Raw genomic sequence first — 17,505 nt, 5'->3', positions numbered from 1 at the left:
CATACCGTGGAAGAGGACATTTGCCACTCAACCTCTCGTCTTCTATGTAGCGATGTAATACATCCTGTGACCTTTTCAAGAGCACAGAAAGTGCCATTCTAGAGATGTAGCCTTCCTGAGGAGTTGTGACTTTATTACTGAATGAAAACTGGAGCAGTGTTTCAAAACACACCTTAGAAAACTCCTCTCTCAATCGAATATCTATTTCCGCCTCTGTCAAAGTAAAACATCAGAATTAATTGAGCACTGTGCATGCCAGAATATCAGATGTTGCATTTCAATCGGTTAATTATATTTTGCAAAAAGGTTATCAGTGCTGTAATATTAAAAAAACATTAACAGTGATATGGACAAATATTAAGAACACGTTCTAAGGAAGGGATGACTGTGTGATATTCACAACAGGTCAAAAATATAAAAGAATATTCAGCACATTCACTAACGTGTCACCAACTTCATGCTGCTTTAATAACAAAGTACGTCAAATGACATAACAAAAACAAAAGAAAAAAAGTGACAGGAACATCCCCAGTCCTACACCACCAGTACTAACATTTGCTACTGTACAGAGAAATGCTTTTGTGTTAATGTCTGGTTAGCCACAACATACAGTTATGCTAAGGTCATTTAATTTTTAAGTACTGGATATCATGCATGCCTTACAACTGTCTGAAATCACTGTCAAGTATTGCAACTGGCATAAAGGAAAATAAACTATTAGAAAGTTCAGAAAAAAATCTGTAGAATCACAAATACAATATTATACGTGACACTGACGAAAATAAGAAAATAGTAGTTAAAAAAAACAAAAGTGAAACTTCCACAAGACAATACAGTTTAAAGTGAATATATATCATGGAATTTCAGGTCTTTATCAGAATAAGTACTGTTAACATTTTTGTTACTGTCGAGCAGATATAAACCTATTTTTCTGTACCTTTTGTCATTCAGCTACTATACCTGTAAATGAAGATGACTGAGAGTGTATTGAGCCTTTATTGAGCATAGTCATTATTTGACCAACAAATTCCTTAGGAATAAAATTAGCATATGGCAGTATCTCCGTACTAATAAGCTGCACCACCTAAAATAAATTAAATAAGTTTATATTGGTTTTCTGAAGAGTAACACTGCAATTCTGGTAGAAGACAAAAGAAACATTAAACAAAGAGACATGCCTAATGGTAATTTACAAAATCTTCCAATGCTGCATTAGGAATTTGCAGATACATCTAAAAATTTTGGAACTGTGTTTAAGAGATTAAACTTGAACTACCAAACTTATTTTTCCTCTCATTTCTGAGTTTCTGAAGCAGTTTTCACTCAGATTTCCACTGAAATTTGATGCATATTCTTCCAGTCAAATTTACAGTTTTGAAAAGAGAATATTTGACAATAGGAATCGCCCTCCCCCTCCACTCCATTCAATATTCTTACTATCACACCAACATGTATATCACATGCTTACAAAGTGACACCAGCAAAACAGAACATGTCAGCTAACTAAATAAGCTGAAGGCAACACACAAACTGAAATGTTTTTTCTGTCCTTGGTCTTGGTGCATTCACTCAGGAATAAAGTGTGTGTAGATCTCTGTAAACTAATGTATTAGATCTCATACTTCTGCAGATAGAACTGCTCTTGCTTTTTTTGCCCTGAAATCTTCATGTCCTAGCTAGAGATGAAGAGACCAATCAGGTCTCTGCACCACACAAATCATCATTTCACCATTTATGCACATTTTTATTTAGTATTGAGAACACACCTAGATTGCAACAATGAATGCCACCTCTCAACAAAGAGAACATTCCCTTCAGGTTCAGTCATCAGCCTCCTTTGGTTTACAATTACCTATGTAATTGCTTGGCAATAACATAGTAAGTAAGAATCAGATAATGGATTAGAAGCAGAAAGACGTTCTGTTTTTCCTGCTTGTTTGAACTCAAGTGGACAAGTTTTTGGCATGCAGCTTCCTATCCTTTGCAAAACCTGGAAGCAGTCAAATTTTGAGCCTTTGAATTTGTCTCCTTTTCAAATGGAAAAAAACATCTCAGAAAAATAATAATGGGCAACTTTGCCAAAAATTATTTGAAAACTAAATGCAACCTGTGAATGCCACTATCTTATGTGTTTGACAATATTACACATTTTCTATAGCCCTCTTACCTCAACATCAATACTCTCATTCTTCTGAAATTCTTGAATTGAGAGATTATCAGGAGGTGCACTAAAAATAAAGAAAATACATTATACTTCTAAATTCACACAATGTGTAAGGAGCAAAGTATGAGAAAATGCATTAAAGTTTCACATGCATCAAGTTGGTACCGTTACATAAAAACTATTAACATTTTAGAATAAAATCTTTGAATAATGATGATAAAAGTGGTTCAAAGGAAAACTGCAGTAAAATACAAAAATGAAGAGTTATGGCAACTGAGGACTTGAAGCACTGTTTTTCACATGTATATCAAAATAATCTCTTCCGTCCTAAATTGTGCAGAACTCACAATACTTGCTCCCATGCATCTGTGAAGGTCTCATTTAGGCATCAGAGGTTTTTTTTTTATTTTGTTTTTCCTTTTTCTCACTATGCATAATTTTCTTTGAGATTTTAAAAAATTTTTAGCAACCATTTATTTAGCAACTTAATTTTGTATTTTCTTTTGTGTTAATGAAACACACTTCTCATTAATGGGACATTACTCTTTTGTTGATAACCAATACTTGTTCTCCTTATTAAAGAATTCTAGGAAGAGAGAAATTCATTTTATAAACAACAATTTTGAAGAATTTCAGAACTCTGTAATTCTTCCATTGTATACAAAAATCTACTTAAAGATAAAATGCCCAGAAGTGATTCAACCATGAATGTCACTGCATGCTTTATAAGATCTTACCTTGCCTGCTTGCAACTTTGGAAATCTTGTATCATTTGACAGGAAATTTTACGCTAGCTATCATTCAGTAAGTTTTTTTCTGGTGAAGTTCTCTCATTTAATGAGTCATTCTTTTTCCTTACTGGAATACCTGCTAAGTAGACTCAAATTCCCTTTCCTTTGCTGGATTATGCTATTGCTTGCTGAGTTACTGAGGCTAGTTCTTCAGTAAGACATAAAGCATACTGTCACAATGTAACATGTATTACATGTTATGTATGTACTTGTTACATGTTATGTACATGTACATGGTATGTGGTTACGTTGCACTCTTCATTAAATACCCTACTAATCTATCAGAAACAGCACACAGAAGTCTAGGTATCTATTCTGACCCAGTTATTCCATTCTTATTTTTCTGACATAAGAAGAAATTAAAACCCTCATGCCCACGATCCTTTGAAATTTAAAAAACTACTACAAAACTCACGGGGTTGTATGTTTAGTGTTTCTGTAACGTCTCATCTGTATGGAAGGTAAATTTATTACAGAATAGATCGCTGCATTAACAACAAAAATCAGAGGTAAAGAACTGTAAAAAGCTTATATACTTATATACTTATATACTTATATATTTTGTTAAGTCCTCTCTTTTTCCCATAATTTTACGTTTTGTCTTTTTAAATAATACTTTAAGATCTTCAAATTGAGGAACAGCTTGAAAGTGTGACCATGTGAAAGGCACGGTCTGAAACATTTGAATTAAGATGGCGTCTGGTGCTTCAACTTGCTGTTGTTGTGTATGTTTGTATCTTACGATGGGCCTCATATTAGATGATGCCTTATTTGCTCTGGAGAAGTACACAGGATAGTCACTACTGAAAAGGCAGGAAAATGATATGGCCAATCTGCCACAGTCCCCGCCTGATTTACTGCAGCATGGGCAGATGTAAGGAGAACAGTGCTCTGGGCTGAACAAAGAGCCAAGCTGTTCTGTAAGCTGAGGAATTGGTGAAGTACGGCAGCAGCAAGCAGACCAGCATCCTTTGGCTCATTTCCAAACTCTCTCCTCAAAACTCCCAGTTTTTTCTCCACCCCCATGTCTCCCCAAGAAACAGCAGACACATGCGGTGAGTAGTTCTGAGCCAGGCATGTGCTCACTAGAAAGGCAGCTGCCAGATATATGACCATGGATCTGTGCCAGCCTTTTCCACATAGGGGTACTCATCCAGGCCTTTCTCCTCCATCCCACTTTGATTTTCAGGAATGGTTGGAGCCTTCTAAATCTCATTCAAATGTGGTTTGTTCAGCTAACAGCTTTTTTTCTTCCCACTGTTCCTGTATGATGCTGACTGAGTCAAATAGATTTTTACTAGGCAGGGTTCTTCTTTTTCCTCTCTTCTGGGTACTTAGCATGAGACACCTGGATCTGAATCTGCACATTCACTGCTAATTTTCAGTTTTGACAACTGTGACAGCATGTTCCTGTTTGAAAATAAAGATACTTCCCTGTCTCAAAGAGATTATATTGTATTTTTTTATTGGTTCATGTGCTAGGCTGTCAGCAAATTCGGTGTTACGTGTCGAAGCAAAGAATAAAATATTAAGTAGCTGTTCATTTTATACATTCTCTAACATAAAAAAGATAAGGATGCAAACCCTTTATATAGAAACCCTTTAAATAGAAATATGAACAATTACAATGCATTCGTATGCAGGTCACGTTGAATCACATGGAAAGTTTTCATTCTGACACTTCCTTGTTTATGAATGACTGACTTTCTGAGCTGAGGTTTACTTTAAAGAGGTTTTATGACCCTTCTGCTCAGTCATCTATATCTGACCTACCATGTAGGTCACAGATGATGCTATATTCTTGTTCATGTAGCAAATAACTCCCAGGTAAATAGATTTCTGTAAGATGCCCAAACAAAACATCTATAGGCAAAGGCTTTGCTTGTTTGATTCAGTACAGCCAAACTGTACGGGAAGGGTCATGAGCCAGTGCAGATAAGAGGGAGTGTAATGCACACTGTAGCTCTGTGCAGGATTTTCCAGGTAAAGAGCTCCCAGCTGCTGCCCAGTGTCTAGGGAGGTCTTTAAAACCTAACAACAAAGAGCTAACAGCCACAGAGAGTCCTGCTGTGCACAGCAGCACTCTGCTCTGAAGCATCTTTTTGGAAAGTATTGATTTAATTCCCTCATGTAAGCACAGACTTCTGCTCTAGTAAATTATATATACGCATGTTTGTTGAATTTTATTTTATATAATGGCTTGACATGCTTCCGTGAAAGCCTCTGGGAAAGAAGTATGATATTAAATAATAAACAGACCAGCCTCTTACTAGAAGACAATTTTGTATAAATTGAGTTACGTGAAATGTATTTTTAAATGTCGTTTTGATTTATAATAAAAATCAAGATTATCAAGCCTTCTCAGCTGCAGCTTGCTTAAAGAAACAAGAATAATAACAACAAAACCTAAACTAAAAACAAAAAAGCTGAAGCTTTTTGTTTGAAAGCTGTTAATTCTCTGTAGCAATAACGTTTTCCTTTTCCATTTACCTGGGCTTTTCTGGCTGTATTTGAAATCTCTTGTGCAAAGCTCCAAAGGCCCTTTCTGCTGTCTTTGTACATTTCAAGCATCAGTGTGTATCTCATGTCATTCAGCTCCACGGCTAGTTTGCAAACCTATTCCTGCTTGAAAGAGCATGCAGAGGATGCTCACTGTTTTAAACACAGAGGTTCAGAGTTCTTTTTTTTTAAAGGGTTATTACCACACCACACCACCAACACCAACTCAATTTCACTGGTAGAAATAATATTAGGAGTTCTACAGATGTAATTTCTAGGACCACAGTGACTGGAAGAATTATGAGGTCAGAAAAAAAATGTTTAAAATGTTTGTTAGAAATTCAGAACACCAGTGAAATTGAAACAACTTCTTACGTCTACTCTAGGAAGATTTCTGGTTCCTCAGCCCAGTAGGGGCTTGGATGATATACACATAAAAATGAACAAAGGTAGAAGGAAAAATCAGCCAAATCAGCTACATGGTATTACTAACAGAACTGACTCTTTGTTCTCACTTAGAGGACAGTGAGGCCCTGGCACAGTCTGCCCAGAGAAGCTTTTGGTGCCCCAACCCTGCACATGTTCAAGGCCAGGTTGGATGGGGCCACCTGAGCTGGTGGGTAGCAGCCCTATCCATGGTAGGGGATGGGAACAGGCTGGGCTTTAAAGTCCCTTCCAACTCAAGCTATTCTGTGATTCTATGATTCTGTGACGACAGTAAGGGATTTTCAAGGTTTACAGAGATGCAGACATTTCTCATTTGGAACCACCACGGTAGTGGTGAGCTCTGAAGAACAAGGTTCTGAAGGGCATGCTCAAAAGGAAGATATTTACAGTTTTGAGTGAAGTCTGGGAGAAGAAACAAACATAAAACATCTAGTGATAAAAATCCTGGAAAGAGTAATGATACTGGCCTTTAACAGCAGAAGACCAGATAACTAGGAAATTATCCTGCTGTTATCCACATGGTTCCATGAACCACCAGCTTCTTTTGAACTTTAAAGCTTCTAAGCGAGACAGCCAAAAAGTTTCATGCGACATCTGAGAAAAGCTTCAATTCTGATTAAAATGCTGGTCCCTTATATCCCTTTATATATGTAGCTTGTATATAAATGCACAGAATACACTCTGGTCTCTTAAGAGAGAAAGTCATAGTTAAGAAAAGACAGAAAATTTTTGGGTATCATAAATATGCACAGAAGTAATGCCTCCTTTACCTCCAGAGAATATTCTCCCATGCATGACAGCTGGCAAGAACTATTAATGAACTCCAACAGTTACTGTTTTTAGCAAGCAACATGTTAATATGGAATTTCTACAGTTAGAACAACTTTCAAGAAAAGTATAAAACAGTCGTTGTTAAGAAAAAGAATTTACACATTTGAGATGTATCTACACTGCAGATCTCTGACAGTCTTACTTCCCTGAACTTGCAAATGGTTCATAGCCAAAACTGAACCGTGGCCAATCTGGATCAGTTAAAAACATGCAAAATTAATGTATTTCATCTTTTCCACAGATATTTAGGAATAATTAATTTACAGCAAGTAGTAAGAAGTTTCTTCAGGAATACACACAAGTGAAGATACATTATCCCACAGTAACCTGAAAAATCTTCATTATAATTTTCTAAACCTCACAATGGTATTGATTATAGCTGACTTGGACTGTTGGAATGGAATCTGGAATACTAACTGTAGCCAAAAACAAAACAAAGGAAGATACTGCAAAGATTATTATAAATTTAAGAAACAGTGAAGCAACAAAACAAACACTGACAACTTAAGTGTCTTTTCTGCACTCCTGATAACCTTTTTTGATTTTCTGGTCTTTCTATCTACTATCATTTCTTTCAAGTACATTCAAAGATGAAAGAAAAGATTTTCATACAACTACATTATAATCCTACTGGTGGAATTCCAAAGTCACTCATTATAAATATTTTTACTAACAGATATTCCTCTAACATTAAGTTTCATTGGTATCTCATTTTCATCTGTTTTGGGCAAGCTGCTATTTATTCATCACTAGTAAATACAGCTGTGTTTGGTTTGCTGACTCCTGTATGTTTGCAAAGTATGCACGCACAAATATACACTGAATATTAGTATTAGGTACAGAAGAACCCTGCTGTTTTCTATTAAAAAGAAAGATTAATTTATGACTGAAATCAACATAAAGAAATCAGGGAATTAATTTTTTCATATTCCACATTGCCCTTTAATCTGTGACACAATTAGATATACTCAGCTACTGCTGAAAGCTGTTTATCCACAAATGCTCACAAAAGATGAAAATTCCTTACCCCTTCTATGCAGTACTCTACAATACCTAACCTTACCTACAGTAAAAGGTTTCCTTGATGTTTGTAACCTTTGATAACCTTTGCTACACTGAAATGCATTTTTACCCTCTGTAAAGGGGCAAAAATAATTCTTTGACCGTTTCCTGGAGACTTCCCAATGATATGTTCCTTCTTGTTCAACAAGCTTATAGGTCTAATTTCTGACCATTATCATTTTCCTTTTCTGATTTTTCTCAACACACCCACAGCTACAGTGTCACTCTTAAAAGATTAAGCATATACATCTGTCAGTCTGTCTGCTAAACTTTTCACAAAGTACTATCAATATAGCTAGTTCTTTTCATCCTAATTGGAAAAAAAATAATGCTGCAGTTCTGATCTAACTGAGTATATATCAGTAACTCTTTATCAGAACCCAATCCTTGGGAGTCCATATAGAATTTCTTGACCTGATCAGAAAGGCTATGTCTTGCATTCAGAGATCAGCTGAGCTTTTTCTTGCTTTGACATTTCACTTATTCAATGAACTTTTGTCTACTACTTACTGGAAGTATACTTTTTAAAACTAGATGAATTGGTTACCTCTTTTCCTTCATTCATTAGAGTCATCTTCAGATGTCAAATAACTAAGAATAAGGCTGTTTTTATTGGACTCTATTGGTACAAACGACTACATTAGTGAATAAATTACTTATAAATATTTTTGAGTTTAAAAAAAAAAAAAAGGAAATTGTGTTTACCTTTTAGTGAATAAAAAGTCTTCAAATGTATTGGCTAACTCTGGCCACATGCTGTCAAATTTTCCAGAAGATGCATGCTGCCTTGCAACTGGTAGTCCAATAGAAAGCACTTTGAGAAGAGAGGAAACAGCGAGCTTCCACGTGCTTTCTGAAGGACAGGAGTACTTCAGACTAAGAGGTATTCTCAGCGTCTGCAAAATGAAAGATCAAACTAAATGTACAGTTGCTCAGAGAAATCTAAGGATAAGACTGATTTCTGCAGATCTCAGCAGACATTTAAATAGATGACAGTACACATCTCTACATTTTCTTTCTAAAATATAAAGACTATTTACCCAATATCAGCTGACTAAAGCACGGGTCTATTAACAAAGTCAGAAACCAGATCTGATCCAATTACCAATTACACCATGAATCTACTCACTAATTCTCTTTATTACCATCCAGCTTTCTGGGAATCCTGGCAAATAGGCTTACCCAACATCCAACAGATCATATAAGTGTATTCTGAAGTTTAGTTCTATATCTAGGAAGTTCTCAGAAGGGCTTCCAAAGTTTTAAAAGAAGAGAAAAAAAGCCATACTGAATTTAAACTTTTCCCAAAACACAGAAGTTGATCTATGCATGTGACCACTGCAAGATATCTGGTCACTGTTGACTGTTAAACCACAGGAAGTTTAAAAGCAAAAAGAACTACTGAAATTCTAAAGAAAAAGGCTGCTACACAACTCAAATGTATAGCAGACAAAAACGTGGCAAATTTGGGTAGCAAGAGCTTCAGTAGCTATAAAAGAAACTCATTAACATGTTTAAACTAAGTTTATGCACTACATGCACTTTATTTACAACTTCTAGCATTGTTGGTCAACTGACAGTGAACTAACTAGGAGCTGATACCAAGTTATCTTGGATAACTGATTCTTTAATTTATATTTCAAATACGTATTAACTAAATTTGTGTATTACGTATGTGATACCTTCAGTAAAGTTTCTGATTTAAGGAAAACAAAGGGAGAACTCACTCTCAAGAGAGGGTTAATTGTAATAAATTTTGGCAGTGAGTTTGTAATCAGAGCTAGGATCTAACCCTGGAGATAAAAAAAATATTTTCTTCCGATGCTTTTGCTCATGGAATTGAAGTCTAATTCTAATATAAAACATGGGCTTCAGACAAATGAAGTGTTTTCACTTACTGAAGTACAGCACATTATTGTGAACCGTCAAAAAAAGCAGCATTTTACACTAGTTTCACCTATCCATTTAAATCAGAAGTGGAAATCAATTGTAATAATTTTGAGATATAAACATTTAGTTCACAACAAATTCCAAATAATACCATGTAACTATTTTAAATACGTTAGTGTTTCTAAATTTCTGTATAGGAACAATCTGCATACAACTGGGTCATTACAAGCATGCTTAGGTCTGATATATTATTCACAAAACATTTACTACTACTTCCATTATTTGCCAAACTTATTTGCTAAAAACAAGGTCAAACAATTACGAGTTTGGCACTTTCACCTTGAAGGCACATCTGTGCACCCATAACATTTTATAGCAGTATCAATGACACGTAAAGCCATTAAAAACAGACCAAAATAATGATTAAAGTGCAACTCCACAAAAATATGTGGGCCAGTTTTGTCTTTAGCCTTCTGTTGTATTTACTAAGAGGCCTGCTTTTCGGACTCTGGCACATAGTGCTTTCAAAGATTTCTGGTTTTTGCCCTAACACATTTGTTGATTTTTGTCTTAACTGAATTACTGATTATTATAACATGCAGCTAAAAAGTAATGCATACACCTTAAGCAATAGTGATTGCAGCACCACAAGAAATGACCTGCTGCTAATCTTCATAGACAATCAATTGTATTATTTACTGAAGCTTTAAGCTTCCCAGAAACTGTTTATCTACAGTGTATTAAAATAAAACTCCATTAACTCAGAGCATAAGCTGGATAATCCTTTACCTTAATAATGTTCTGAAGAACTTTCTCATTTACAACAGCTTTATGGCAAGCTGTTTTTTGGTACAAGTCCACAACCACTTCCAACGATCTCTCAGCAAATGGTACATAATTCAGTGCTACCCATTCCGCCTAGGAAAAAGACAGTAAATTACTGAGCTGTATGTGTGAAAGTATTAGTTAAGGAACAGAAATTGAATGCTTTGCATTGAACTCTCAGTTTAATGCATGCAAGTTTTGGTAAGAATATGGTCCAAGCAACAAAACTGCAAATACAACGTGGTCTGACTATGAAAATGTACTCTACATTGAAGTAAAGTACATTTAAATTGAAGAAATGTTGCACTCTAGGCAAGACAACTACATTAGGACAATCTTTAAGGAAATTTAACTCACCGGTGCAAAAAGTTGTATCTAGTGTGATTCCATTGTGTTGCAGGACAAATAGAATAAGAAGAATTAATACATAGATAACAGTTACCTCTTAGATTACACTGAATCAGATGCTCATGCTTAGTGAACAGCAGAGTACACAAATTTAAAATATATATATACTATTGAGTATGTCCTATTTCCCTACAGCACATGCAGTGCAAAAATTTGCAGCTTAAAGGAATTTTTCCGTTCAGAAATATGGTGTTTTTCTATTTAATTTAGTGTCAAATATAGGAGCAGATATTTTAGATGAATTCACTGGACAAATTCAGACATATTCATTATGTCTGGTGTCCAGAGAATAATTTTTTGACACGGAGAAATACAAAATACATGAAGAAAAACAAATAGAATTCAAGGTAGCAAAAGAAGATAAAAGCATGTAAAAACTAATAAATTAACTTATTACACAACAGGCATAGCACAGTTTTTACAGATAGAATAAATGCATCCTGCTAAAGAATATCTGAAGCTGAATTGTGTTTAGCAGCCAAATGAAACGGGTGAGACTTGTAATAAATTACCTGATTATACTTTGCATTTGCAATGTGCTTTGTTTCCAGCTGTCCATACTGTGGAGGCTTGCATGAAAATTCTACAAAGGCCAACAGCTGATCAAAGATTGCAGGATACATTATCTGCATATTTTCTGAGCCCACACATATAGCCTATATCAAAAGGAAAAACAAAAGCTTAATATTTTTCTTGTGCCTCAGCACAACAAGCTCCTACATAAAAATCCCCAAGTCTGTCTCTTTGCTATATTGGCTGATTATAAGGACTACTATTTTTTAGCTCACAAATGATTTTGCTACAGCACCATAATGCTAAAGTTCTAACAATACTATCAATATTAATTAACAGTTAATTAATCAATATTATTTAATAAATATGCAGAATTGTTATCACAGTACCATGCAGGAACTGAACTACACAAGAGTAACACTGCATAAAAGACAAAGTATAGTTTGTCTTAACAGCTTAAGAATATTAGGTTTTGTAATTTTATTAAAGTTGTAAGGATACTTGGCAATATATATGTAAGTAAACAAAGCTAATTGATTTTGCCTATTAAAAGGTATCTCTTCTTTACAAACTTTGCTTTGATATAACATATCTGTGGGTCATATAATTCCTGACTGTTGGTTCCAGTCAGATCTTTTAAAAGATCTACTTTAAAGAGCATTTAAATCTCAGAAGTAATTCATACAAAGTTTCCATAAGTAGTTAAAATTATGACTTACAGAAAGAAACATAAATAAAATCAGAATTATATCATTTTGGCATAGCTGAAACACATAGCCTTGTGTTAAAATTGGAAACACTTAGGAAGGGTGCCCTTCCAAGATGTCGGTGAAATATCATGTTGTCACAGTGTAATGATTTCCTGTTGCAATATAAATCCCAAGGAAAAGGCAGAGCATCTATTTTCAAAGCCAGATACAAAAATTCTATGAAGCTATTCCAATTATCTTCTGTCATTTTAAGACTTCCTCCCCACATCCCTCCTCCCAAAGCAAACAGCAAAGAAACAGTTTACTTATTGCTCCACAAAAAAACCTTGATCTTGTACTGTCATTTTTCTCTGGGAAGGAATCAAATTCTCTTTCCATTAACTAAAGACCATTCACGACAAGTTGTGGCCAAACTAATTCAAGGAACCAACAGTTCAGAAGCTGTGATTGCAACCTCCATGCTTGGGCAGCCTCATGAGCTATGACATTCAAGGGACTAGTGAATATCTCCAGTCCTCAGCTGAGAGAGGGAGTAAGCCAACATGGCCTGCAGGCATCACCATCTCCAGATCACCCTAAGGCCCAGGGCACCTTCATGCAGTGCTGCACCAGAGCACTCCATTAAATGGCCTTTCTCCTTTCCTCGGCTTCCTGCAACTTAGAAAACACGTGCCCTAATGCCCCAAAAGCTTAACCAACATTATAAACGTAGTGGAATACTGCTCCTTCTAAAAAGCTACACTCTTTCTCTGGTATTTGAATCCAAGACTATGCTGACCTCAGAAAAAGATAGTTTGATGCTTGATATTCCCCTGTGTGACAGAACACTATGAGTTTAATTGCTGATCTGACATACTCCACATACTGTAGAACAGTTTCAGCTGACGTGCTGCTGCACCAAAGTCCTTGCACTAAATTTTAATAGGTTAATGCAAGATTGTATATGTAAGAAATTATTTTCTATAACACTACTTGGATTAGAAAAAGTACATCCAGAAATCCCTATATAAGTCCCATGCAGAAGTAATTCCTGTACACATCTTCAATATTGTCACTACTGCCACAAGAATTACATCTTCAATGACAAAGTAACTTTGCTATTCCTTCTAGTTTGCTAGATTTTCATTATTGTTCTTACTGCTGATCTAGGATCAGTGCTTCTTAAGATACCACTTTTTCTTGTACTGGTGAACAAAAGCAATAACTATTACTTATTCAAAGTTTGTGCATCAGTAGGTTCTTATTCTTTGTATTTTATGAAACTTTTATAAACATTTTATTTTACAAATAGAAGCATTTTCTATTCAGTCTATTGATGAATTTTTCAGCTCTTAAAATTACCTGACACTAAAAAAAGAAGGTAGTAGGTCATTTGTCATTTTGTTTTTAAAAGTCACCTAACTAGGACTGATTTTCAAATAAATTTATATTTCTGACTGACAGCATATATCTTTTATCTGAGCAATTGAAAAATGCGAAAACAGCACAGCAAGCATGGAACCAAGGATGCTGAAAGTATCTTTAAGAGGTGCTTATAAAATAGAGTCATATTTACTGCACTGAGTGCACTTGTTTACATCCTTAAGTAAAGAGAGCTATAAATTAAAAAGTAATGGTTGGGCAACAATGAAGCACACACAAGCCCTAAAACAAACCACTTGGCTGATTGTTGTTTCCTGTAAAAATTGATATGGTACTTTACTTTTAGAAGTTTATGCTTTAAAATATCCTAGTACAAACCTTCAAATTTTTGAATAGTTCAAATTTATCAAACACCTCCCAGTGGAACTATTGTCAAGAAATTGTTATTTTTACAGCTCTCAGTGGCTAAGTCTCTACTAACTTTGTTGTAAATATAAACACAGCCTTAGGCACCACACCCACAGCTCAAGACGTTTACATTCATACTGCCTACAGAAGCAGCATTCGCAGTTATTTGATAATAACCAAGTATGAATCTGTGTTCTTTTGCTTGATGAGGCAGCTGGCACACCACAGAGCTTACCCAGAGAGAATACAGGTAGGCAGTGAGAGCAAGCAGAGAATTTAGGCTTGAGTACAATTTTTAACTGAGCTAATGTGGTGAAGCAGGCACTTCACAGCAAAGAATGACAAGAAAACAAGTTCTAACAATAAATAAAAAGCAAAGGAACAATGGGTCTAAAATAGACTCAACATATGGAAGTCTGAAACATTTTTGTGCATTATAATGCCCTTTGCTAGTACAATCACATAATAAAATCTCTGTTAGACCAGTTAGGGACTCAGCTTTTAAAAAATACTTTTTTCATGCTATTCCAACTGCCAAGTTGTTCCAGAGATTTTTACAAAATCGTAACTGACCTAAATCCTTCTGTATTAACAAAGAACAAAACTTACTCCGATTCCATATTCAGGAGAGATTTTGTTTAAAAGAAGGTAGCAAATATTTACATATACCCCTTTAGCTACCAAACTAGAGCCTGTGAGCACTCCTCAGTATTAATTCATTTCAACACAGGAAAAAGATACCATGGCATCCAGCAAACCTCTTGCACAGATGGCCTTTGCTGCACCTCCGCACTGGCAGACTGCCTTGTCATGTTAATTCCACCACTGGCAGAGTGCCTTGTCATGTTCATTCCACCACGTTACGCAGCTGGGAGAGAAGATCACGAGACTTCACAGAACTTATCCACCTCCAAATATATTTTAACTTAGTTTTTAATGACTGTAGTGCTGTTCTGTTAGTAATGTAACTATAGATGGGATGGGGTTTACTGTATGATATTAGAGTGCCTAAGACTTCCTATTCAAGTCCTTACTTTCAAAGGCTTGTAGCTGCTATGTAACATGTCTTTGTTTCATTTGGGGATTTGGGCTAGAAAAAAGATTTGCTATTAAAAACTCATGTCAAAAATGCTGGAAGGTCTTTCTTTGGAAAGTTCTGTGAACATTTTGTAGCTAAGAACTTATGGATAAAGGAGACCAGCAAAGAAACAAGAAAATCTGAGAAATGGAGGAATATATGGAATGATTAAATGGGGAAAATAAGACAGAAATGAAGAAATGAAAGACGTGAGAAAACACACGACTTCAGCAGGCCTGAGCTGCTGAATGGGACAAAGAGTAAGCCTGCCTGACTGCTGATCACTAGGGTGAGAGTTTAACAAATACAACTGGTCTTCATGTTATTTACTCCTCCTACACAACGCTGAGATTTGCCACCAACTTGTATTCTTAACATACAGCCAGGAATGTTTTTAAATCCAAACCTAAATGTACAACTGCAAGATAATGATTTTGTCTTGCTTGCAGGGATTAAATAAGCAGGAGATAAGCCAATCTACACTAAGCTAAAAACAAAGTACTAAACCACTGCTTATTAGGTAGGCACCATGCATTCTATGAGCTGAATGAGACAGGATCTTGTCTGAGGATTTAAAAACAGGTATGTCCACACAGTTAAATAGTCATAACATGAAAGCCAAAAGGGAGAGAAGTCAGGTCACACGAACAGTTTTAATTCTGGCATTTCCCAAATAGCATGGCTTTTCTTCTTGAAGCAGCACTTAATCTAAATACATTATCTCATTCAGTATCAATGCTGCTTCTTTTGAATAAATACGCTTTCTGAATTAATAACCATCTCTGGACAATGTTTTAAAAGTTCAGCATACTATTTTGCTGTTTTACTACCCTGTAAAAGGCCACACTGATTTGCTATTCACAAATTTGTTCGCATCAGGGATTTTTTTTGAAGATGAGTTCAACAGTGTGAGTTTGTTATGTAAAGATGCAGCATTATTCTTAAACGGGTTAGTAAGAGGTAAGAAGGTGGTCTGCTTGACACATTTTCAGATGTTATGTTCTGTGTGAACTCAAAGATCTCCTGATCATAATTCTCCTAGATTTTGTTTATAGCAGTACTTACAGGGCAACAGAAGAAATACTATTTGGTAGACTGCTTGGTAGACTCTCAGAACAGTACAACACTTAAATATTAGATAGACAAGAAAATGACTATAAAAACATCACCACGCTTAAGGTACTACTGCAATCTGGCAAAAATGCATTTCATAACCGTAATATCATTCCCCCTATGCAGAACATCTGAATTGCAACAGGAATGGAATTTTGTCTGTTCTAAGACAGTGTACTGTGCAAATGTAAGTAAAAAAATTAAGTTTAAGTCACCACACTAAAGCTCCAAGAAGAACTGAGACAGTGTTGTTTCCTTTTCACTATACATTTGAAGTTCCATTATTACCTTTTGTAAAACATCTAAAGCTGTAAGCACTGCTTCCTGTAAACTTGTCAGAACTGCTTCAGTGTAAGATGGAAGGATGAAAGGGGAAGCATCAGAACTGATTGGAACCGAAACTGCACCATGCAAAATGATACCCAGCTTTTGGAGATCATCCATGCTGAAACCAGTTTTGATGTGTTGGTAAAGAGCTGGGAATATTTGAATTAAAGCTGTAAGAAAAGGCTGGCTGGGAATGAAAGTCAATTTATCACAAGTAATTGGAGGCTTTGTACTTTCTGAACCAATCCTGTACCAGCTGTTCCAAGCTGCCCACCAAAGATTCAGATCTTCGATCTCATCTGTTACTGCAGGTAGTTCAGCTCCACTGTATCTTCCCATTCTTTCTCCTACGGAGTCAGTTCTCATGAATGATCTCCCAAGACTAGTGGCAGTTGTTGCTCCTACCACCACAGGTACAGAAACATTAATAGCAGGTGGTGTGTCAGGCTTCTCTGAGTCTCGGGCTGGAGAAACTATTTGTAAGATTTCCTGGAAGCTTTTCAGAGCAGCCAAGGAAACTTCATTATTTTTGCTGAGTGCTGCTGATTGAATGTGATCAAGAAGAACATCCCAGGCCTGGGAGAAGTCTCCTGTTAAAAAAAGAGGAATATTAAAAAAAAAAATCAGCTTGGTATTGGTTTGCTATTTACCTGTCCAGTCATTAATCTCTGAAAGGCTGTTCATGTATTTGTTTCTGTAACACAGAGAGATTTCACAAGGTCATCTGATGGTTTCAATGCCTTTTAAAATAGGCCAGTTCAACTGTAGCCAAAGAAAATGAATGCAAAAGAGAAACACACAAGTATAAAGAATGAATGATGAAATTGAATCCACGCATGTATGTTGTTCAATTCTATGTAATAATATTTCACAACAGCTTGGTAAATGATCTCTATATATATGTATGTATATATATATATGATTTCTATATTGAGAAGAAACAGGGAAGCACCTAGCTTGAGAAAAATGAAGAAGATGAAAACAGGTACCAAGGAACTTTAGAAGTGAAAAGGAAGACTTTAAAAAAAGAGAAAGAAGATTTAAAAAAATAGGAAGAAGAGATGGACCCACTTCAGT

General features: G+C 35.6%; 1 protein-coding gene across 7 annotated transcripts in view; it reads right to left on the bottom strand.

Moving 5' to 3' along the window:
• The window catches only part of MON2 (MON2 homolog, regulator of endosome-to-Golgi trafficking), a 75,704-nt gene that overhangs the window by 9,474 nt on the left and 48,725 nt on the right, over window positions 1–17,505 (bottom strand). For 5 of the 7 annotated variants that reach the window (XM_048947543.1, XM_048947554.1, XM_048947574.1 and 2 more), the window contains exons 26-33: window positions 16,390–17,018; window positions 11,430–11,573; window positions 10,867–10,884; window positions 10,474–10,602; window positions 8,500–8,690; window positions 2,168–2,228; window positions 961–1,084; window positions 6–213 (exon numbers count right to left, since the gene is read on the bottom strand). In XM_048947543.1, coding sequence (XP_048803500.1) covers window positions 6–213; window positions 961–1,084; window positions 2,168–2,228; window positions 8,500–8,690; window positions 10,474–10,602; window positions 10,867–10,884; window positions 11,430–11,573; window positions 16,390–17,018 — 1,504 coding nt within the window. The remainder of the gene's footprint in view (window positions 1–5; window positions 214–960; window positions 1,085–2,167; window positions 2,229–8,499; window positions 8,691–10,473; window positions 10,603–10,866; window positions 10,885–11,429; window positions 11,574–16,389; window positions 17,019–17,505) is intronic. The other 2 variants (XM_048947580.1, XM_048947602.1) reach the window with 1 other exon arrangement.

This window comes from Lagopus muta, chromosome 1 (assembly GCF_023343835.1).
Source record: "Lagopus muta isolate bLagMut1 chromosome 1, bLagMut1 primary, whole genome shotgun sequence".
NCBI classification, from domain to species: domain Eukaryota; kingdom Metazoa; phylum Chordata; class Aves; order Galliformes; family Phasianidae; genus Lagopus; species Lagopus muta.
Note: the sequence above shows the minus strand (reverse complement) of the source record. Positions and strands in the feature narration are given on the sequence as shown.